The sequence below is a fragment of the Rattus norvegicus genome, chromosome 10, assembly GCF_021556685.1.
Source record: "Rattus norvegicus strain SHRSP/BbbUtx chromosome 10, alternate assembly SHRSP_T2T, whole genome shotgun sequence".
NCBI lineage: Eukaryota > Metazoa > Chordata > Mammalia > Rodentia > Muridae > Rattus > Rattus norvegicus.
Genome location: NC_141543.1, coordinates 75,781,393 through 75,806,289, shown reverse-complemented (window position 1 = coordinate 75,806,289; position 24,897 = coordinate 75,781,393). Strand labels below are relative to the sequence as shown.

The following is a 24,897-nucleotide window of genomic DNA, read 5'->3' as shown; positions in this document are numbered from 1 at the left end:
TGTGATATAAATTAAATATCTATGTGAATAAAGGGCTCTATGTTTCATTGGTGCCTTAAGGTTTTATTACTGTGTTGAGACATCATGACCACAACAACTCTTACAGAGGGAAACTTTAGCTGGAGCTGCTTTACAGTTTAGAGGTATCATCATGGTGGGAAGCATGGTAGCCTGCAGGCAGACATAGTGCTGCAGAAGGAGCTGAGAGTTCCACATATCCATAGGCAGCAGGAAGACAGAGCAGCATTGGGCCTGGCTTAAGCTTCTGAAACCTCAAAGCCCACCTTCAGAGACACATTTTCTACAACAAGGCCACACCCCCTAATAGTGCCACACTCTATGGGTTTATGGGGACCATTTTCATTGATATCACCACAGATGGTATCATTGGTTACTTGAGATTAAAGTTAGAATAAACTCTTACCCAGAATTTGTTTGCTGAAATAGAGGAAAACTTAATATTGTGCCATTTATTTTCTTTTTGATGCTTGTCTATGATTGAATTATGGAACATGCTCATTCCAAATTTTATAGGATAGGAAATAGTGACAGTTACTTCTCATTTTTATAGTGGACCATAGCAAAATACGCTCCCAGGTTTAATGGGTTCCAGCAGCAAGACTCCCAAGAACTTCTGGCTTTCCTCTTGGATGGTCTCCATGAAGATCTCAACCGAGTCCACGAGAAACCATATGTGGAACTAAAGGACAGTGATGGCCGACCTGACTGGGAAGTGGCTGCAGAGGTTTGTTAGTTTTGAGTGTTATTTGTTACTGTTTTTAAAAAGTCTTGTGTTCTACCTACTTAGCTGGGCAACTATTTTTCTTTCTTTCTTTTTTTTTTTTTTCTTTAATGCCTTTTGGTGGGCAGTGTATATGTGCACCAGCATTGTAGAGGCTAGAAGTTTATTTTGGATGTCTTACCTATGCCCCACCTTATTTTGGAGATGTGTCTCTCACTGAACTTAACTGCTTTGGCAGACTGGCTAGCCAGCAGGCTCCAGGGATCCTCTTGTCTCTATGTCTTAGCACTGATATAGACATGTACCCAGACCCAAGGTTAACATGGAGTCTGGTTTTTGTTGGCCAACTATTCCTGAGTGTGCCTGCCCTGGAATGTAGTTAACATACCCAGTGTCAGTAATTAACTTTGACACTTCTAGTATCTATCAACTGCAAATAGCTTCTTGATTGGGGGTTGGATTTTATACCCTAACCCTTCTCTGTGCTAGCATGTTATGTCTTGAACTTGCACAGGTCTTGTATGTACAGTCACAATTTCTGTGACTTTTTATGTGGATCCAGCCCTATTGTGTCTGGAAAACACTGTGGGTTTTTTTTGTTTTATTTTTTTTTGTTTTATTTTTTTTGTTTTTTTTTTTTTTTGTTTTTTTGTTTTTTTGTTTTTTTTGGAGCTGGGGACTGAACCCAGGGCCTTGCGCTTGCTAGGCAAGCGCTCTACCACTGAGCTAAATCCCCAACCCCCCAACACTGTGTTTTTTAAGTTCATCTTTCACCTCTTAGATCTTGTAGTCTTTCTGCCCTATCTTCTTCATAGATCCCTAAGGCTTGAGGAAAGGGATGTGATAAAGACAGCCTATCTAGTAATGAACTCTTCAGAGTCTCTTACTCTATGCATGTTGTCTAATTATGGATTTCTGTCTTAATTCTCATCTGCAAGAAGAGGCTTCTCTGATGAGGACTCAGTAAGACCTTCTATGGGTATAATAACAGTATGTTGGTGGGAGTCATTTTGCTATGTTCACTTAATAGAAAATTAGAGGTTTTTCGTAGGGCCTATGACCTATCTGGTCTCAGATTCTTAGTCCTATTAACAGTGTCAAGTATGGGCTCTATCTTATAGAGCAGGCCTTCTATCCAATCAAAAGGTAGTTGGTTACTCCTAATATATTTATGCCACTATTGCATAAGTTAGTGTATCTTACAGGTAACTTAGTTGAGTAAGATTAAGTAAGATTAATGTTTACTTTTCCTGTAGCTTTTATAGTGCCTTCCAATACTGTAAACACAAGTCAGTAAAGGTGAATGTGGTATCTCCAGCAATAGGGTCTTACCACCAGGTTGTGGAGGGTAACCAGTAATAGTGGCAATAATGTATAATATTTGGGGGGAATCAATGGAATAACCTTTGGCTAACAATTCAAAAAGATATAACACATTCCTGTAATTTATTTGGTTTTATTTAGTAATATATGATGTGTAATTGGAGCTCTCTATGAACCCCTGGCTGTCTGGGAACTTGCTGTGTAGACCAGACTGGCCTCAAACTCACAGAGATCTGCTTGTTCTGCATCCAGAGTGCTAGGATTAAAGATGTACACCAGCCATGCTCTGCATGGTTTTGAGTTTCTTATAAAAAGCAATAAATGCAAGGTTCTGACCACAATTATATGTGGCACAATTTACATTTGAACAAGAGTGTTCTGTGGTTAGAGTTTAAATTCAATATATTTAACCAGTACTTTTAGATTGTATTGAAAGGCTTATCTTTTGAATTTTGAAAATAAAATTTTATGATTCTTTCCTTGATAGGCCTGGGACAACCATCTAAGGAGAAATAGATCAATTGTTGTTGACTTGTTCCATGGTCAGCTAAGATCCCAAGTCAAATGCAAGACATGTGGGCATATAAGTGTTCGATTCGACCCTTTTAATTTTTTGTCTTTACCACTACCAATGGACAGTTACATGCATTTAGAAATAACAGGTAGGTCACAGAGTTCAGAAAAACTGAATCATTTTCTTTATTTGGTAGCCTGAATTCATAGTTAATATATTTGCAATGAGTTTCCATAAATATGAGAAGTCAACATGTACTATTAAGGTTACTATTTCAGGTTTCCACATTAAGGTACTATTTCAGGTTTCAAAGGTTTGGAGGCTGTTGCTGTGATCATTGATGCTTTTCTTAAATTCCAGAGATGGGAAAAACTTTGAAAAGCTTGTAAAGCCAATCAGACTTCTTTATCAGATAAACATAAAGAAATTCTTGTATTATTCAGAATTATTCCTAAGTTTTATTTTAGTGTTTATGTAAAAAAATTGTAAGCTTGAATGTTTTGCTGTTTGCAAGTCAGATACATCCATTATGTAAGGCTTTCGTTGTAACCTGCATCTTACTAATATAAGGTTTTTTTCTTTACTAGTAATTAAATTAGATGGTACCACCCCCATACGATATGGACTAAGATTGAATATGGATGAAAAGTACACAGGTTTGAAAAAGCAGCTGAGTGATCTCTGTGGACTTAAATCAGAACAAATCCTTTTTGCAGAAGTGCATAGTTCTAACATAAAGGTAATATCAATTGTTCTTTCTAGGAAATCTGAGTCTAATCTTTAAAGATAGGTTTCTCAATGATTTCAGTTATAATGTTAATATCTTACTCAATATTCTGTTGCTGAGCTCCTACAGTCCATGTTAACCTCAGCACCACTGCCTTCCATGCTCCTACTAGAGTGGCCCAGTAAGTGGTCAACTGCTTTCCTAAGACCCAAAGTCTACATTCCGCCGACAAGCAGCATGGTTAGGTTCCACACCTTGGTCCAGCTTCTGTTTTGGTCAATGTTTTGTTTTGAAGAAACACCATGACCACAGTAAATCTTATAAAAGAAAGCATTTTTTTTTTTCCGGAGCTGAGGGCTGAACCCAGGGCCTTGCGCTTGCTAGGCAAGCACTCTACCATTGAGCTAAATCCCCAACCCCTGGTTTAGTCCATTATTATCATGGCAGGGGCATGCAAGCAGATGTGTTGCTGAAGAAGTAGCTACTACATGATCAAAAGGCAGCAGGAAGAGAGAATAACAATGGACCTGGCTTGGACTTTTTAAACCTCAAACCCACCTCCAGTGATACACTTCCTTCAGCAAGGCCACGCCTAATGCAGCAAGGCTACACTTTTTAATCCTTCTCAAGTAGTGCCACTCCATAATGACATATATATATGCCATTTTTACTCAAACCACCACACTTAAATAATCAAGGCCAGTGAGATGGCTGAGTGGCTAAAGGCATTTACCCTCAAGTCTGATGACCTGAGTTAATTCTCTAGGGCCCACATAATAGACGGAAAGAACTGACTCCTGAAAGTTGTCCTCTGACCGACATACATGGGCTCACACACCTAAACCAGAACAAAAAATGTGTGTATACCTGCCCCCGCCCCGTCTCCCTCTTCCTCCCTCCCTTCCTTCCTTCCTTCCTTCCTTCTTTCCTTCCTTCCTCCCTCCCTCCCTCCCTCCCTTCCTTCCTTCCTTCCTTCCTTCTTTCCTTCCTTCCTTCCTTCTTTCCTTCCTTTCTTCTCTTTACTTTCCTTTTTTATCTTGAGACAGAGCCTCACTGTGTACCTCTGGCTGTCCTGTGCTGGCTATGTGAAACAGGCTAGCCTTGAACTCTTAAGAGGTCCACTTGCTTTTGATGAGATTAAAGGTATTCACCATCACACCCAGATTGTATACCATTTTCTTTTTTTTTTCTTTTTTTTTTTAAAGATTTATTCATTTATTTATATAAGTACACTGTAGCTGTCTTCAGACACACCAGAAGAGGGCATCGGATCTCCTTACAGATGGTTGTGAGCCACCATGTGGTTGCTGGGAATTGAACTCATGACCTCTGGAAGAGCAGTCGGGTGCTCTTAACCGCTGAGCCATCTCTCCAGCCCTGTATACCATTTTCTAATCAAGAAATTTGAAGTGTTGTCTACCAGAAAGACAAATAATAAGTGATGGTGAAAGTTTGAGAGAAGGGTATAATCTAAGACTGCTTATATGAAGGGTAGCTATTACAGTATAGTGTTATTCCCCCATCAACTGTCACTAGAATTTTTCTTCAGTTATTTTCTATACTTTAAACAATTTTATTCCTTTTTCATGTTATTTTATTTTAAATTATGTATATGTATGTATGTCTGTGTAGGTATGTGCACTTGAGTGGAGATGCCTTCAGAGGTGTCCCAGGAACTAGAGTTATCTGATATGATTTCTGGGATTTAAACCCAGGTCCTTTGAAAAAATATGACTCTTAACCACAGAGCCATCTCTATGGCCCTTTTTCTTTTTGATGTTCGGGTGTTTTGCCTACGTGTATACTACAAACAGTTGTAAGCTGCCATGTAACTTCTGAGAGTCAAACTTGGGTCCTCTGAGCCATCTCTCTAACTCTTCATTTATGAATATGTATTTATAAACATAAATCATCCCTTTACACTAGAAGCCTTTGTTTTAGTCTCTTACTTAGTCACAGATCAAAGATAATTTAGAAAATAAAATGCTGCATTGAAACATGTCTAGATTTTTTCCTTGTCATTACTTCTTAAACAATAGTCTTTATTTACATCCTGTTTTTCTATTACATATTAGGTAATGGTAGAAATGGAGTACATAAGCTATATGCAATAGTATCCCATTTTATAATGGACTTGCATCTACAAATAGTACAAGGTCAGCAGAGGGCATTGAATCTCCTAGAAGTGCAGTTCTGGTGATTGTGAACTGCCATGTCAGTGCTAAGGACCAATTCTGGATTGTCCATAAGAACAGCAGTCGTTTTTAACTGCTGAGCCATCTCTCCAGTCCCCATTGACTGTTTTACTTTTCAGAATGCTAATGAATTAGAAACTAAGTAAATTCACCTTTCTCCTACTTCAGCCTTCTAAGAAGCTGTGATTACAAATTTCTGTCCTCTGAACAGAGCCTTACCAGGTTGACATTTTCGTTATTGTTATTTTTTTGAGACAAGAGTCTCACTCTATGTAGACCAGGGTCCTTGAGTTCACAGAGATCTCCCTTCTCTGTTGGGATTAAAGGCATGTCATCACACCCAGGATACGTTGATTTTCTATTATTATTATTATTATTATTATTATTATTATTATTATTAAATATAAAGAGATCTGTCAGGGTTTTCAGTTTGGATAGTTGAAACACAAGATAAAAGTTACAGTCACCCACAGCATACTTTTTTCTGTGGACGGAGACAAGTGGGGTTTTTTTGGCAGGGAGGTGAATTTTAAGTTATTTTATCTAGCATTCATCTTCAGTTAACCAGAGAAGATTGTTTTTACTAATGTGGCTCACATTAATCCCAGCAGAAGTAGAGGTAGGCAGATCTCTGTGAGCTGGAGGTCATCTTGGTCTACATGGTGAGTTCCAGAGCTGCATAATGAGAACTTTTCTCAAAAAAAATTGCTATACATCTCAGAGATAATTTTTCTATTTTATCTAAAACCTTTTCTTTCTTTCTTGTTTATTTGCTTGTTTTTGTTTTGTTTCTTTGTTTTTCTTTCTGTAGAACTTCCCTCAGGACAACCAAAAAGTTCGACTCTCAGTGAGTGGATTTTTGTGTGCATTTGAAATTCCTATTCCTGCATCTCCAGTTTCAGCTTGCAGTCCGATTCAAACAGGTAAGACAGAACTAAAGTTCATTCTCATAAGCGCAGTGTTAAATGTTGATCTAGGGCCAGCAGAATAGCTCAGCTAGAGGCTTGCAGCTAAGCCTGATGGGTTTAGACCTCAAGACTTCTAAAGGAGAGAACTGAGTCCTGCAAACTGTTCTCTGACCTTCACATGCATGCGGTGGCATGTGCTTATACATACATATGTGCATACATATATAAATATAGTAAACACTGGTCTAAGAATTAAAATCTTTTTTTTATATAGGTTGTGCTCAAAAGAATTTTTGAGTCCAGAAGAAACCTTTGACAGAAGATTTTTCTAAGAATTCTAATAACCATTTAACTCAGATTTTTCTTTTGATTGGTGGGAAATCTAAATTCAGAAATAGTATAAAAAATAAACTAACTAGGTAGCTCTTAACTCATATATATACCATTAACATTCAGATCTCTTGTAACTCTTCGTAATGGTAAAATGGCACAGATGAAAGGAGCCTACTATCAGAAAATATAAACAACACATTTAGCTAAATAGGAATTTGTCATCCAGTTATTATACATGCTTTAATATGATTGGTCACTCAGTCCTTTTGGCTTCATAAACTTTGTCCTTTTGTTCTGGTGCTAAGGGTTTAACCTAAGGATTTAGATATCCTAGGACAGTGCTGTGCCTCTTAGCAGCCTGTGGTGTAAGAGTATTTTCCCAAGAAGATGCAAACAACATGCACATGTCTACTTACCCCAAAAAGTAAAACCATGACAGATCAAAAGTAATGACAGCACCAAAGTCCAGTTTGGTGAACCAATAAGTTTTTATTGGTGTTACTACAGGACTATTGGTAAGGGGTTACTTACAGGAGCAGGAATGATTCAAAAAAGCAGCTGCATCATCAAGAAGCCCACCTTAGCCCTAGTGAAGATTCAAGAAATCTGTATCTGGAAGCTCTCTGCACAGCTTGAGGCTGCTCCCATAGTCTGAGAAATCTCTACACTCAGGAGATTTGCCGTTCAGTCTCCTTCCCCAAATTTACTTACTGCTTCTGCAAGGCTGCAAAGGGGTCTTCAAGAATATCACAAGTTTCCACTTTGTCACACATACGACATTTTGTTTGTTGCCTGATCTTCTGGACCTCTTGGAAGAATGTTTCAGTTAGGAGGAAAAATGCTATACAACATGATCTTAGGTTTTTGAGACAGTGTTACACTGTGTATCTCAGATTTACCATGAGCTTATGATCCTCCTTCCTCTGTCTTCTAAGTGAAGAGATTACATGTATAAACCATCACACCCAGGGAATCTTCCTTGACAACTTATCATTTGGTTGATTCTCCTACTATAAAGTACTTCATAGAAAGTGAAGCTGGCATGTGACAGTTACAGTGAAGGTGAGTCAGTAGGTGATTTCATGTTCTCTTTAGCACATCACTGTTGAATGATGGAAACTATCATCTCTGTTCTCCAATACAGTGTCCATCAGTTACATAGGCTGTTGAGCATTTGAAAGGTAGGTAGCTATTTAGACTGAGCCTTACTCACTAAGGGAATGCATTTTTATCTTTTTTTTTTTTTTTAAGCATGTATACCAACATGCCCAGCAGCTTCAGAAATCTTTTTTTATTTGTTTTTTTATTTATATGAGTACAATGTAGCTGTCTTCAGACACACCAGAAGAGGGCAGCAGATCCCATTACAGATGGTTGTGAGCCACCATGTGGTTGCTGGGAATTGAACTCAGGACCTCTGGAAGAACAATCAGTGCTCTTAACCACTGAGCTATCTCTCCAGCCCTTTATCTTAATTTTCATTTAAAAATTAACAACTGGCATATAGCTAGATTAGATAGAATATTTTGAGAGAAATGGAGAGTTTTAAAGGAGAAGAAAGGGCAGGTGAATGGTAGAGGTGTTTGTGCATCACATACTCATGGGATTGTTGGAGAAGCTCTACCACAGCTGGAGAAGTTACCACAGTTCTTTTGTTGTCCTTTAATCATAAGCATGAGTTATAAAAATAAATTCTAAACTTTAAATTTGCTAATAAATTTAGAATTGTTAATTGGTCTATGCATTCTCTGTCCTGAATTAGGAGAGTGAACACTACCAATGTTCAAGACTCTCAAAATACTTGAAAAAAGAGCAAAGTTAATAATGATACAAGGTTATGATACTGTGCATATCTCTGAATTTATAGATTGCTCCTCTTCTCCATCTACAAATGGACTGTTCACCGTGACTACCAATGGGGATCTGCCTCGACCTATATTCATCCCCAATGGAATGCCAAATACAGTTGTACCATGTGGAACTGAGAAGAATGCCACCAACGGAATAGTGAATGGTCATATGCCACCTCTTCCTGATGACCCCTTTACAGGCTACATCATTGCAGTCCACCGAAAAATGGTTAGTTAAATATTACACGACTTACTATTGGTCATGTCAGCTATCAATGGTGAAATGGAGTTATTTTGTTTCTTTCACATGTTTCTTGAATATACATTATATGATATATGCTTATCCATAGCCTATGTGATTGCTGTTATAAGAAATGACATTCCTTACTGTACATTAAGAGGCAGCAGAATGCAGGGTGAGAGGTGATGTCCACTTGCAATCTTTTTAGCATTGGAAAGACTGAGACGAGAATTGTGAGTTGGAGGCCAGACTGGCTTGCATAGCAAGTTCCAGGTTAACCCAAGCTAAATATTAAGACTGTGCCTCAAACGTACCAAAACAAGAGAGTGCTGGATAGCCACACACAAGTAATGCTTTTTTCTAAAATGTGTGTTGCACGTGTATAAGCTTATGCATCTCTGCCATGTAAATGTGAGTCTCTTTGTTAAATACTTTATTATTACCATTGTGTGGTTTTTGGAGGATACAAGAATGTTCTTTGAGGGGTTGGGGATTTAGCTCAGTGGTAGAGCGCTTGCTAGGCAAGCCCTGGGTTCGGTCCTCAGCTCCGGAAAAAAAAAAAAAAATGTTCTTTGTTAAGTTTTTTGTAAGTTCTCCCTTGCTAAACGAGCTCCTTCCATTGAAGGCTGATTTTTTTTAATTTTTTAAATTATAAAACTTGAGGGTGAAACTGAAGAGACTGTTCATTAGTTAAGAGCACTGACCGCTCTTCTACAAGACCCAAGTTTGAATTCTAGTATCTACATTGCAACTCATAACCTACTGTAGTCCAGTTACAGAGGACCCATTGCAGTCTTTGGGCCTCCATGAGCATTGCATGCATGTGCTGTACAGACATACATGTGAGAAAAACACCTATACACATAAAATAAAAATAAATCTTTTTTTAAGGTGTGAGAAGGGGAGGTTGGTGAGATGTCTTAGTGGTTACAGCACTTGCCAGAAAACCATGAGGACAAGTTAGAGCTTGGATTCCCACAACCTGTGTAAATGCCAGCTGGAGAGGTCTTGGCCAACTTGTCATTTCAGCTCAGGAGACAGAGACAGGGAATTCCCAGAGCAAACTGGCTAGTAAGACTGGCTGTATCAGCAAACTCCAGGTTTTAAGACAACCTGCCTGAATTCCTAGCACTTAGGGAGCAGAGGCAGGCAGGTCTCTGAGTTTCAGGACAGCCTGGTCTACAGAGGGAGTTCCAGGACAGCCAGGGATACACAGAGAAACCCTGTCTCAAAACAATACAAAACAAAACAAAAAAGAACCTGCTTCCATGAACAGGTGTAAAAGTGGTCAAAGACTGTTTCCACCATCACCCTTTGGCCTAAATGCGTAGCACACATGTAAAAAACACAAACTATGCTATGGCTCTAATTCTGCTACTGGATAGTCAGTTGAACCCCTTAGGTTTTGATATCAGCATCTTATAAAACAAAGGAGTGGAGCAATGTACACATTTAATCCAGCACTCTAGAGGCAGAGGTAGGTGAATATCTCTGAGTTTGAGGCCAGCCTCATCTACACAGCAAGTTGCAGGCCCGCCATGGCTACACAATGAGACCCTGTCTCAAAAAAATAAAATTAATAAAAGAGTTGAGTTGCTAGGTAATTTCTAAGAGCCATTTACCCCTGCCACTGTTTAGAATTCACTCTTTGGCTAGGGGGTATTGTTTAGTAGTAGAGTATTTGCGTAACACCAAAAAGTGGGGAGGAAACAGAAAAAGAGAACTAATCATATCCTTATTTATTATATTTATTGGCTAAAATATACCCTGCTCATATAAGAAGAAAATAAAAGTCATTACATACCTCTAATCTCAGCACTTAAGTTGCTGAAGCAGGGTGACCTTGAGTTCCGGCCAGCCTTGGCATACATAGTAAGACTCTGTTTTGGAAAAAAAAAACAAAACAAAAAGAAAAAATTTCAGGGGCTGGAGAGATGGTTCAGTGCTCAGGAGCACTGGCTGTTCTTCCAAAGGTTGTGAGTTCAATTCCCCGCAACCACATAGCAACTCACACCTGCCTGTAACAGCAGTGGGCTTCTGACAGACACCCTCACACAAACGTACATGCAGGCAAAACACCAATGAATATAAAATAAAAATAAATTATATATTTTTAAAATGTTTAAAGGAAAATTAGAAAGGAGGAGAAAGGAAAATTTGTAGAGAAACAAAATTAGTGTTTAAAAAACAAGTACTTTAATTCTTTAATTATATAACAAAAGAAATGAAATTATAAATGAGTTACTGTTTTACTTTCCAAGGACTTTTATAACAAATTGAAACAAAGTATGATTTCACAGAAATTCCTTTACAGTATAGAAACCTGAAGTCTGAAATCAAGGTACCAAGAGATGGATCCCTCCAAAAGACTGTTGAAGACTCTTCCTTGGCTCCTACCTTCTGTTTCTGAGCATCCCTTAGTTTGTGGCTATGTAACTCATTTCCTAATTGTTTATCTGAATCTTCCCTTCTGCCTCTGCCTTTCTCTCACAAAGATACTTGCCACTTGAATTCCTTACATTATAAAAAAAAAAAAAAAAAAGAATTCCTTACATTATTTGATCTCATTTCAAGACCTTCAACTTGGGGCTGGAGAGATGACTCAGCAGTTAAAAAGTGTTTGGTACCTAACACTCAGGTTGGTGTCTCACAACCTCCTGTAAGTCCAGCTGCAGGGTATCTGGTGTCCTCTTCTGTCCTCTTCTGGTACCTGAACATATGTGGCATATTCACAGAGAAACACACATATACACAAGTAAAAATAATTTAAACAAACTCTTTGTCAAAAATAAGTGAGCTAGGTAGTGGTGGCACATGCCCTTAATTCCAGCACTTGGAAGGCAGAGGCAGATGGATCTGTACGAGTTCGAAAGCCAGCCTGCTCTACAGAGTGAGTTCTAGGACAGCCAAGGCTACACAGAGAAACCCTGTCTCAAAGGCAGGGAGGGGAAGCAATGAAAAGAATTTTAATTTGGCAGGGGAGGGAGAGGACTCAAAATTACATATGTAAAAAAGCTTTGCCAAGTAAAATTGAATTTACCAATTACAGAATTTACACATAAACAGATTTTGGTGGCAGATATACACCATTTATCTCTATAAATACTTTAATCATATTTTTTAAATTATGTATCCATTTCAATACAAATAAATTCCACAAATCATACAGGAAGCATCTATATAGAAAATAATAATAGAAATAAAATATATGGGTGCTGGAGAAATTTCTCATTAGTTAAAGACCACCTGCTATTCTTCCAGAAGATGCAGGTGTAATTCCCACCACCACATGACTATTCACAACCTTCTGGGTCTAGGATATTTGGCCCCCTATTCTGTCTTCTTTGGGTATCAGGCACAAATTGTGGTGCCCAGACATACCTGCAGGTAAAATACCCATAACACAGTATTTTTAAATTCTTAAAAACAAAGGGACTTGAGGAATGGCTCAGCAGTTAAGAGCTGTGTCTGCTCTTCCAGAAGACCTGAGTTTGACACATATCATACACATGGTGATCTGCAACTCCAATCCCAAGGGATCTGATGCCCTTGTCTGGCCTCCACAGGTACTAAGCCCACTTGTGGTACACATACTTATGCAGACAAAATACCCATATGAACGAACGAACGAACGAACGAACAAACGAACGAATAACTTACAGCAATATTGTCAGGGAGATGGTTCAGTGAGTAAAGGTGCTTGCCAAATGACCTAAGTTCTACTTCAAGACCACATAAAAGTGAAAGAGACGGGCTGGAGAGATGGCTCAGCGGTTAAGAGCACTGACTGCTCTTCCAGAGGTCCTGAGTTCAATTCCCAGCAACCACATGGTGGCTCACAACCATCTGTAATGAGATCGATGCCCTCTTCTGGTGTACACAGACACTCAAGTACATAAAATATAAATGAATTTTAAAAGAATAATTAAGATGTTCTTATAAAGGGTAAAACATAAGTGAAGCTACCAATTTACAATTTATTTTATAAGCTAACATGTAAGTGTGATATTAGTGTAAAGTGGGACACAATTCAGTGCAGTAGAGTGTAAAAATCAAAAAGAACCTGTTTTCAAGCCCATGGAACTCTTCTAGCCTCAGTCTCCTCTGAGTGCTGAGATTATGGGTGTGAGCTACTACCATGCCCAGCTTGAAATAAAATCTTAATTAAAATTATGTATTGTAACTAAGTGTAAGTGAATAGTGGGAAAATAAAATACCTGAGAATTACATAACCTATAATCTCTTCATTTAAGAGTTGGAGACAGGGGGTTGGGGATTTAGCTCAGTGGTAGAGCGCTTGCCTAGGAAGCGCAAGGCCCTGGGTTCGGTCCCCAGCTCCGAAAAAAAGAAAAAAAAAAAGAGGTGGAGACAGGAGGATCTGGAGTTCAAGAACATCTTTGGCTACATACTAAGTTGAAGCCAACCTGGCCTACATGAGACCCTGTGTCAACAATAAGTAAATAGGGCTGCGAGATGGGTCAGCAGTTGGGAGTGCTCATTGCATAATCATGGGACCAGAGTTTGGATTGTAGTATATACATGACAGCTAGGTGACCTACATCCAGCTGTGGCCCCAGCTCTGGGGACAGAGGAGAGTAGTGACAGAAACAGGAGAATCTGGGACTTGATGGCTTCCAACCTAGACAGGAAAGCACAGGCCCTAGATTCAGGAGAGAACACCTGATGTCTCCACTTTTGTGTGCCCAAACTCAGATGTGCTCAGACTCACACATATATTCATATGTAAAGTATTTTAAATAAGTAGTATAGGGGTTGGGGGTTTAGCTCAGTGGTAGAGCGCTTGCCTAGCAAGCACAAGGCCCTGGGTTCGGTCTTCAGCTCCAAAAAAAAAAAAAAAAAAAAAAAAAGTAGTATAACAGATCTTTATTATTATATATTAAGGACAAAATAGAAACAAAGTTGATTGACAGCTAAGTGTAGTTGGGTGTTCATGAGGAAGTCTTTTACAAAATACTCTAGATCAACAAAAGACCAGCCTTGAGAGTTCTCCAGGATGGTTGGGTTTTTTCACAGCTGCTTTCTCCAGTATCCTCCCTGACTATACTAGTGATTATTTTGGTCATTGCCACCTTTTACTTACTGGTATTTTTTAAAAAGAATGAGCTATGCAACTGTGAATACTCTTTACGTATGATTCATTGTGTATGAGATTTATCTGAATTCCTGGTTTAGTAGTTAATAGGTAACGCTGAAATGAGCAGTACCTCAGCCTTTCAATGGGTCTCCACTTTACATAATTTTCTCTACTGGTAATGGTGTCATACTTTTAATCTCCGTACTTGGGAGGCAGAGGCAGAGGCAAAGGGATTTCTGTGAGTTCAAGGCCAGCTTGGTCTACAGAATGAGTTTCAGGACAGTCAGACCTACCCTGTCTTGGGGCAGTGGAAGGGGGAGAAAATGGGTATAAATACATGTTAATTGGCAGCCTGTTTTGTTAGCTCTCTTCTCTTGTTTGTACACATAGATGAGGACAGAACTGTACTTCCTGTCATCTCAGAAGAATCGCCCCAGTCTCTTTGGAATGCCCCTGATTGTTCCATGCACTGTGCATACCCGGAAGAAAGATCTCTATGATGCAGTTTGGATTCAAGTATCTCGATTGGCCAGTCCACTCCCACCTCAGGAAGCCAGCAATCATGCACAGGATTGGTAGGTTCTGGATAAGCTAAGTCCTGTGATTTCTTTTTTTTTTTTTTAAGATTTATTTATTTACTTAATGTATATAAGCACACTGTAGCTGTCTTCAGACACACCCAACCCCATTACAGATGGTTGTGAGCCACCATGTGGTTGCTGGGAATTGAACTCAGGACCTCTGGAAGACCAGTCGGTGCTCTTAACCGCTGAGCCATCTCTCCAGCCCAGTCCTGTGATTTCTAAATACTAAGAGCAAGTTTTATGAATATGTTGTGATAAAAAGATCTGTTTTATATATCAACTAACCATCCTAGTATCTGATGACTTTTTTCATTTTTTTTACTCTTACCTAAATCCCTCCTATAGTGCCTCAAGTAATATCCTTATCTTTTCTTGTTGTAAAAGTCAAAAGTATGAATTCACCAGGAAATTTAAATCATCTCAATCCTCTGAAGTTTAGAATGGTGGTGACATATCTAGAAATGAACTCTGAAAAAGACTCGTGCCATAACATGATTCATTTGGGATATGTCCACACGTTGCCTTTTCAACAGAAAGTATCATAAACCTAACAGAGAGTGAACCCTTTTCTGTTTTCTTTGAACTCTTTCTGTTACCGTTCTGTGAGGTCAGCATTCACTTAGACCAATCCTTGAGACTCGGTGTCATCTATTAAAGTTGAATTGCAGCTCTTTTTTTTTTTTTCCCCCTGTTCTGGCAGTGAAAAATTAGCTTCTGTAATAACAGTTGGAAAAAGCTATGTTCCCTATGATATATTCCTTTTGATATTTGGATACAAGGTTAAGGTGTATCTTCAACCTGTGAATAAATTCATAAGCAAGTTAGTTAATGAACTTGTTTTAGTAGAAGTGACATCTGGATAGGATCAATTTGAGTGAAGGGACTTCTGGGTGAAGATGTTCCTGGGTTTACTACTGAAGTAGATGTGGGTTTGCTACTGAAGTAGGAGTGGGTTTTGAGGGAAAGGGTGGCTTTCCAGCATGAGCAGCAGGGAGTAGATGACCCTGTCCTTGTGAAGTGAGGGACTCCACAAGGGGCAGATCTTAGCAAGGACAGAAAGCAAATTAATTAGAGATAGCTGTTGTGCATGTGGGAAGCGGATTGAAATGTCCTTTGCTGGAGATACAGGTGTCAACAAGAAGTGGAGATAAAAAGCTCTATTAGTTTGGATCCACCCATTCTGGCTGCTACTGTGCCATGCGGTCTGCAAGCCACTGGACTCCTGGGTGTCTTTCTTTTAGCTGCTCTCTTCATCCAGTCCCCTAGGCGGTAGTTACCATGCCTTACACACGCACATCTTGTTCTGTGGGCCCTGAGCTTTCTTACTCCATGCAGGCAACAGAACCAGATCCACACACTCCAACTGCCTCTCAGCCATTTCTTTCACATACCATCCTCTTTAGCCCAGGAGAATCAAAGTCCTAGAAACTTGTAATTTAGCAATTAGATTTACATGTTAAACCCTCAATCCGCAATTCATCCACACAATAAATTCACGGTCAATTGATAAAGCTATAAACTGCCAACTTAGACAAGATAAAATAGATCTAAATCTGAACCATCCTCCTCTGTAGACTCCATCTTGATCACCCTCCTTCCTCCCTCTCCCCACCTTACAAAAACTTTGTCCCCCTCCCCACTCTCTGCTGTCCAGTCATGTATCACCTTGGCATCAACCTACACAGTAGAAGTTAAGAGAGGAAGGAAAAGGAATCATCCAGTAATGTCTGATCAGTCAAGACTAAATGGTTGAACACCTTTAATTCCAACAGTCAAAAGGCAGGAACAGAAGGATCTGTGAGTTCAAGGCCAGACTAGCTATGGTCTACATAGCTAGTTCCAGGAGAGCTGGGACTACATAGAGAGACCCTGTCTCAAAAAAGCAAACAATTGGGGTTGGGGATTTAGCTCAGTGGTAGAGCGCTTGCCTAGGAAGCGCAAGGCCCTGGGTTCGGTCCCCAGCTCCGAAAAAAAGAACCAAAAAAAAAAAAAAAAAAAGCAAACAATCAAAAGGAATAAATGGTTAACCAAAAGAAAATGACCAATTGTTCCAAGTCAGAGAGACTGAATAAGAAGACGACTGAACACTGCCCACTGTGTTATTCCCACTGAAAAAGAGTAAAAACCACTGACCCAAAATTTTTTAATTTAATTATACAGGCTTTATTTTCTGTCAGACAGGGCTATCTCCCTAAGGTGGGATTTGAGAAAATAGCATCAAACACAGGAGAATGTGGGGTTTATATTAACACTAGAACTGCAAGGCTGGAGTTTTTCAAGGGTTGGGAGATTTCAGGAGGAATTTGGTTATATAGGAAATTGGCTGAACATTTCAGAATTATTTTGCAGAACATTTGCCTGTCTCTGCCCCTCCAGGGATGGGTTTAAATTAAAAGCATGTGCCACTATATACCTGAATAGCTTTACTTTTCAAGAGTATCTGTAAGAAAATATATAGAGACAGAAAATAGAGAAGCAGGATCTAGGGAAGTTGAAGGGCTTTAGCTACAAACACATGAGTTAACCAGAGTTTAAAGAAAGGTTTATTTTGGCTCATACTTCTGAGCTAGTCCTCTTCCATGATCAGTGGCCTCAGTGCTTTACACCTCCTGTGGTATATCTTGATGGGGAGTATGCAGTTGAACAACTTGCTTGCTTCAGTGTGGCCAAGAACCAGGAGGATAAAAAAGAACCACGATCCCAATATCCACTTCAGGATATGTGACCAAACTTGTTCTTCAAGGCCCAAAATCCTAAAGGTTCCTCTGCTTCTCAGTAGTGCCACAGGATGGGAACCAGGTCTTTAATATATGGTCCATTAAGGGACTTTGTGAACATCTCATATGAAGCTAATCCTAGTAACTCACTCCCATGATTCCAGCTGCTCCCCAGACTGAGGCAATGGGATAATGATCTTGAGTCTTTCCTCCTCTGGAGTAAGTTTGCAGCTAGCCTGGGCTCATAGTATGAGACCCTATGTCCAGATAAAAATGAAAGGAAACCTAAAGATACAACTCAGTGATCTGGTGCCAGCCTAGCAGGCACAATAGCCTGGGTATAATCCCTTCTGCTGAAAACTATCCAACTGTAACAGGAGGGAAAGGGCTGTCTTAGCTTGATATCTACTCCATCCTCTGTTATGGTGCTCCTTGATCATTTTTATTCCTTCCTTTGGATACTTGGATGTCTTGGTTTGCTGCTCACTTGCTTTGAACATGCTAGTAGATGATAAGGTCCATCAGTAGTTATTTGGGTTATACAGAAAGAGCTTCTTTGCCAGAAACTCAGGAGGCAATAGCAAGTGGATCTCTGTGAATTCGAGGTAGCCTGATCTACAAATCAAGTTCCAGGACAACCAGGGCTATACAAAGAAGCTTGAAAAACAAAACAAACAAATTGGACTATTAAAGACTTGTGGGTGGGTTAAGGATGTAACTCAGTTGGGAAAGAACTTGCCTGACAAACAAAAGACCTAGGATTCACTCCATGACATTACTTAAACCAGGTGTAGTGGTGCACACCTGTAATCTCAGCAGGGGTACACTACTGTGGAAAGTACATCTTCCTCAGAATAACTTTAAGACTTCCAAACTAGAAATGCTTCTTAGACTTTGGTATGTTTCTTCTTCCAGTGATGACAGCATGGGCTATCAATATCCATTCACTCTCCGGGTTGTACAGAAAGATGGAAATTCCTGTGCCTGGTGTCCATGGTATAGGTAAAGTCACCTGTAAAACCAGTCTCATAGAGCCAATTTCAAACAGTACTTTATTATAAGATTTCTTGATTTAGAATGTAATCATGAATAATGAGAAGCTTGATATAAAAATGAGAATTGTCCATCTCTTCTTTGTGAAATCCAGAGTACAAGTTTGTTTTTCAGACATGTAATTTTACAAATTACATTCCACCCCGAATTCATAACCCATGATAAGCATTTCTATTCTTTTCTTTAAAGATTATTTATTTATTATGAGTACACTGTAGCTGTTTTCAGATACAACCAGAAGAGGGCATTGGATCCCATTACAGATGGTTGTGAGTCACCACGTGGTTGCTGGGAATTGAACTCAGGGCATCTGGAAGAGCAGTCAGTGCTCTTAACTGCTAAGCTATCTCTCCAGCCCCATGTTTTTATTCTAAACTTTGTCTTTTTGTTATTTTGGTTTTTTTGTTTTTGGTTTTTTTTGGGGGGGGGGGGGTTGGCCCTTTTTAAATAGAGTCTCATTTGTGTTGCCCAGGCTGATGTCAAACTCCAGTGCTCAGCCTCCTGAGTATTGTGGCTTGAGTCATACACACATGTTTATTATTAGTCTAAATGTTCTTTCTAGGCCAGTAGACCATAATCTGTTCACTAACCTGACTGGTAACCTTTGCTGAGGTTTTACAGGTCTTTGATAGGTCATTGCTCTTACAGTAGGGACAGTACCTGATGGTACTAAAGTCAGCTTGCAGGAAGCTGAACAGACATAACAACAAACGAAGTGCAGTAGCCATTGGAGCAATGGCTGTGTCTTGTCCTTGTACCTGCTTCCATAAATGTGTCTACATATTTACTTAAGATGCAACTTTACAAGAGATAAGCACTGTTATAGCACTCATCTTACAGCATTATAGAAATGAATTTCTAATTTCCTTCAAGTCAGTTTATATCAAATACCAGCTAGTTTCAGTATTATTTTACTTAGCATGAAACCCGTATCTTTCTATATATTAACAACTGTTCCGTGCTTTATAAAACCAAAGACTGGGGTTGGGGACTTAGCTCAGTGGTAGAGCGCTTGCCTAGCGAGCGCAAGGTCCTGGGTTCGATCCCCAGCTCCAAAAAAAAAATAAAATAAAACCAAAGACTTTGAAGTTATACACATGATTCCTGAAATTCTTAACTTATGTTACAGCATTTATCAGATTCTGAAACTAAAATTTGACAGATTAAGCCAAGAGACGTATTAACAGTATTCCTAATTGAGAAAATTTAATTCCTTATTATTTATTCCTCTGTGAATGCTTTCCCCTTTTAGATTTTGCAGAGGCTGTAAAATCGATTGTGGAGAAGACAGAGCTTTCATTGGAAATGCCTGTATTGCTGTGGATTGGGACCCTACAGCCCTTCACCTCCGCTATCAAACATCACAGGAAAGAGTGAGTGCTGGGAGTGGATATAAGGTGGTGGGTTTTATAGGGAAAATGTTCCCTAGTTTAACTGTATCATAACAAACTAAAGTCAGAAATGCAGCTAATTACATTCTCTGTTGTACTTGATATATTGGCATGCTCGCTTAACTCTCTACCCCCAACTTCTAGAGTCGATTGTATTAGGGTATTAAATTGCAGAAATATTAATAGCAAATCTTGGAACAGAACAGTATAATTAAGTTTATAGGTGGTACTAAAGAAATGGCTCAACAGGGGCTGGGGATTTAGCTCAGTGGTAGAGCGCTTACCTAGGAAGCGCAAGGCCCTGGGTTCGGTCCCCAGCTCTGAAAAAAAAAAAAAAAAAGAAATGGCTCAACAGTTAGGAACACTTTTACTCATGGAGAGGACCTGGGTTTGCTTCTGCAAAATCTGAAAGGGGAAAGCATTCACAGAGGAATAAATAATAAGGAATTAAAACATTCTCAATTAGGAATACTGTTAATACAGAATCTACATGCCAGCTAATAGTAGGAGTTTGCAACTCCTGTTCCAGAGGGTCCAATACACTCTTGTAGCTTCCCAGGGTACAGCATGCACACAGTATACAGCCCTACATGCCAACCAAACCAATGCACATAAATAAATCTTTTTTAAAAATTTAAGATTTTTAAAGGAAGTTTCAGAGACTAGAGAAATGGCTCAGCAGTTAATATTTGCAGCATTCACAGAAAATCTGGGTTCAGTTTCGGCACACACATGAGATGTTTCCAACGCCTTTGTAAACCCAGCTTCAGTGGATCCAGTGCTCACTTATGGCCTCTGTGCAGATACTCACCCCAAGAAATACATATAACACATAAATAAATAATATTAGATATCAATATCTCTTTAGAGTATTAGGTAATACACATCTGTAATTCCACTGTGCATGAGCAGACCTCTAGATTAAATTCCCAGCATCGTAAAAAAAAAGGAAAACCCAAAAAGAATTTAGGGAGATGTGTAAACAAAATCAAAGGGTTTTCTAATGGATTGTACTGAATTTATTATACGCCTCTTAACTTGTCAGAAATTTACTTATAAAAAGCATTTTCTTTAGGTAAGTTAATAATAGTAACTGATTTTTCTGACTCTTATTTTTATTCTGATTATTTATTATTTCTTGGTGGGGCATATACATGTAGATGTCAGAAAACAACTTAAGAGAACATCTTTCTCCTTCCATGTAAGTCTTAGGATCAAACTCAGGTCCTCTGGCTTGGCAGCAAGCCCCTTTATTTTCTGAGCCATCTCACCAGCTTTACTTTTTTTTCCTGACTTTTTATGCTGTTGAGGAATGGGAGGATTACCATTTCCAGGCTTACTTCTTTATTTAGATCCCCAAATTATTTACCACCACAAACCCAGCTCTTTGTACCCAAAAATGGATGAATGTACTGTGGATTTTTTCTTTTTGTTTTTTTTTTTGTTTGTTTGTTTTTGTTTTTTGTTTTGGTGTTCAAAGCAGGATTGCAGGATTTTTCGATGTGGCCTTGGCTTTCTATATGTATTTAGAGATAGAGTTTTACGGTGTGGCCCTGGCTGTCCCGGAACTCATTCTGTAAAGCAGGCTAGCCTTAATTTCAGAGATTCACCTGCTTTTGCCTCCCGAGTGCTGGGATTAAAGGAATGTATTACTTCCTGGATACCATAGACTCTTGCCAAACAAACAAAAGGTCTTTATGCTCAGCTGGACAAAGTGGTATACCCCTATAATCCTAGCACTCAAGAGATTGAAGCTGGAGGATCAAGAGTTCAAAGCCTGGAATGAATATACAGCAAGTTCAAGGCCAGCCAGGGTTGCATAAGATCTTGTCTCAAAACGAGGACAGAGGAAGAAAGATACTAGGCTAAAAGCTAAGGAAAATGTGAAAAGGCATTATAAGTCAGGCTCACTGTAGCAAGACATTTCAGAAACTTTAGCCATGCTTTTTTTGAAGAAGGAAAATTTTAGCACTGGATGATTTACAAGTCTCTGTCATCATAAATTATAACAGGACATTATCCTAACCAGGTCCCTATCAAAGATAGGAATTTCTTAGCCTTTTTAAACTCTTCCCCTTTTTAACAAGCCTGTTGTGCAATCTGAGAGGCTGTGGAGGACATCATTGACAGGAAGAGCCGACATGTGACCTCACCCCACTCCCACATTCAGTAATACAACATAGTGGAAACTCTGGAGCTATTGAAATATCTCGCTTTACTGGGGAATGGAAACATGACTAATCTGGGCTCTTACTAAATGCAGTTCCTGCCCCTGCTTAGCAGGTCATGTAAGAGTGTGGTACACAATCGGGGTTATTACTCATTTGCATTATATCTTTTATTTCAGTGATTTCCCATCGAGGAATTTTCCTTGGGAAATATTCTGTGCACTGTGTAGCACTTTTTAAAATAGTAAATAACTAGAAATGTGTTTGTTCCATATTAGAAGTATGGTTAAATAAAGTATGATGTAGTCTTTATATAAATTATTATGTAGTCACTGAAAATGATTACTGGTTTTTTTACTACATGATATCAGCTTTCTAATTTTGTAAAATATTAAAAATATTTTATTCATTGATAATTTCATAGATGTATACAGTGTATTTTAATCATATCCACCCTCAATTCCCCTCTTTCAACTCAAGACTTCCTACAGCAGGTTTCTTTTTCACAACTTTGTGTTCTCTTTTTTTTTTTTTTTAATGCATTTAGATATTTTGCCTAAATTTATGTCTGTACACCACTTGTGTTCCTAGTACTCACGGAGTTCAGAAGAAGTTCCTTGGAATTCGAGTTAAGACAGTTTTCAACTGCCATGTGGTTCCTAGGAATTGAACCCCAGATCCTCTGGAAGGAGCAGTCAATGCTCTAACCTGTTGAAACATCTCTCCAACCCCTTTTTAAAGTCTGTGTGTCGTCTGTGCATTCCATGGCACATGTTACAGTCAGAGGACAAAGCTCAGGAATTAGTTTTCTCCTTCTATAGTGTGGATTTCGGGAATTGAACTCAGATAACAGACTTTAGATGAGATGACTAGTGTTTTTACCCACTGAGCCATCTCATCAACTTATGAGTGAGGTTTTAGGTTTTTGTTTGTTTAGTATCAAGCGGTTTGTTTGTTTGACTGGTTGTCTTAGTTAGGGTTTCACTGCTGTGAACAGACACCATGACCAGTGCAAGTCTTATAAAGGACAACATTTAATTGGAGCTGGCTTACAGGTTCAGAATTCAGCCCATTATCATCAAAGTAGGAGCATGGCAGTGTCTAGGCAGGCATGGTACAGACAAACCTGAGAGTTCTATATCTTCATCTGAAGGCTGCTAGCAGAATACTGGCTTCAGGGTCTTATAGCCCACACCCACAGTGACACACCTACTCCAAAAAGGCCTCACCTACTCCAACAGGGCCTTACCTTCTAATAGTTCCACTCCCTGGTCCAAGCATATACAAACCATCACACTGGTTGTCTTGTTTTTTGAGACAGGGTTTCTCTGTATAGCCCTAGGTGTCCTGAAATTCACTGTATAGACCAGGCTAGCCTCTGACTCAGATCTACCTGCCTCTGCTTCACAGTGTTGGGATTAAAGACATGTAATACCACACGTGTCAGAAAGCACAGGTTTAGAACCTGCAACTCCAGACCACTGAGAATCATTTGGGCTTTTTAACACCCAATATTATGGGCTGAGGGTGTAATACAGTTTATAGAGTGCTTGCCTTGTATGTATGAAGCCCTGGCTTTGACCCCTAGCACTAAAAAAACAGGCACAGTGGCAGGTCCTATATATAATCCCAGTGCTGTGGAGGCTAAGGCAGAAAAATTATGAGTCCTGGGCTATACATAAGACCCTGTCTCAAAGATGGAAAAAAGAAATGGAAAGAATTAAAAGAAAATCTATCAGTTTCTCTCTCTCCCTCCCTCCCTCCCTCCCTCCCTCCCTCCTTTCTCTCTCTCTCCTCTCTCTCCTCTCTCTCTCTTTCTCTGTGTCCCCACCCCCACCCCCTCGACAGGCATTCTCTATATGTAGCCCCAGCTGTCCTGGAACTCAAGTTGTACTTGATCTCTCAGAGTTTTGCCTGCCTCTGCCAAGTGGTGAGATTGAAGGCTTACACCACCAGGCCAGGTCAGTATCTTGATGATGGTTTTCTTTTCTTAAGGATATAGGGCCATGAATTGGTCAGCAGATAAAGGCGCTGAACAGCCAAACCTGACAGCCCAGGTTCAATGCCTAGAACCCACATGATTGAAAGGAGAGAACAGATTCCTGTAGATTGTCCTCTGACTGCCACATATACTGTGACCAAAAAGACAGATAAAGAAAGAAATTTATTTTAGAAGAATATGACAGGCCAGGCATAGTTTTTACACTTTTAATTCCAGAACTTGGGAGACAGAGACAGACAGACTTTGATGTACATAGAAAGTTCTAGGCAAACCAGTACTATACAATGAGATTCTGTCTCAAAAAAATTTTAAATTGTAATTAATATTTATACTGCTTATATATTATACATATGGGGCTGTAAAGAAGGCTCAGTAGTTAAGAGCATTTACTGCTATTTCAAAGTACCCAGGTGACTACAACCACCTGTAACTCCCAACTCCAGGAAATCCAACACACTCTCCTGGACACCACAGGCACTTGAACTCAATGGGTACACATTCCTACACACAAACACACACATACACATGATTTAAAATAGAATAAAAACAAAAGTAGTAAAAGATTTCTATGTTTTAAAATTTCAAAGAGGGGGTTGGGGATTAGCTCAGTGGTAGATAGGCAAGCTCAAGGCCCTGGGTTCGGTCCCCAGCTATGAAAAAAAGAAAAGAAAAAAAATTTTGAAGAGGCTGTTCATAAATAATGTATTTGAATAGTAGTAGAGGATGTAGCCATGAATCCCAAGAGGTAAAATAAATTTTATCATTAAGGGAAATTGTATTAATAAACGTCCACAAAATTTTTTTATCAGTCTTTCAGTCCTCAACTACCTTTATAGCCCAAGTAGTCAAAAAAAAAAGCCAGCATTCTTCACTAGTGTGTCATAGCATGTCACAAAGCATCCCTGATTAAGAGAATAGAAACATTTCACTAGCTATGAAAAAGAGAGACATTACAAATATTTTGTACACTTACGTTTCTGCAAAGCATACAGCCCTGATGTAGTGTGGTTTTGTGTGTCTAAATTCATGTTGGGGGCCAGAAGTCAGCCTCAGG

General features: G+C 39.2%; 1 protein-coding gene across 2 annotated transcripts in view; it reads left to right on the top strand.

The window, feature by feature from the left end:
* Positions 1-24,897, top strand: part of Usp32 (ubiquitin specific peptidase 32) — a 148,732-nt gene that overhangs the window by 109,870 nt on the left and 13,965 nt on the right. For both annotated transcript variants that reach the window (NM_001401667.1, XM_087572114.1), the window contains exons 22-29: positions 572-745; positions 2,553-2,727; positions 3,167-3,318; positions 6,313-6,424; positions 8,610-8,821; positions 14,319-14,503; positions 18,145-18,231; positions 19,535-19,655. In NM_001401667.1, coding sequence (NP_001388596.1) covers positions 572-745; positions 2,553-2,727; positions 3,167-3,318; positions 6,313-6,424; positions 8,610-8,821; positions 14,319-14,503; positions 18,145-18,231; positions 19,535-19,655 — 1,218 coding nt within the window. The remainder of the gene's footprint in view (positions 1-571; positions 746-2,552; positions 2,728-3,166; positions 3,319-6,312; positions 6,425-8,609; positions 8,822-14,318; positions 14,504-18,144; positions 18,232-19,534; positions 19,656-24,897) is intronic.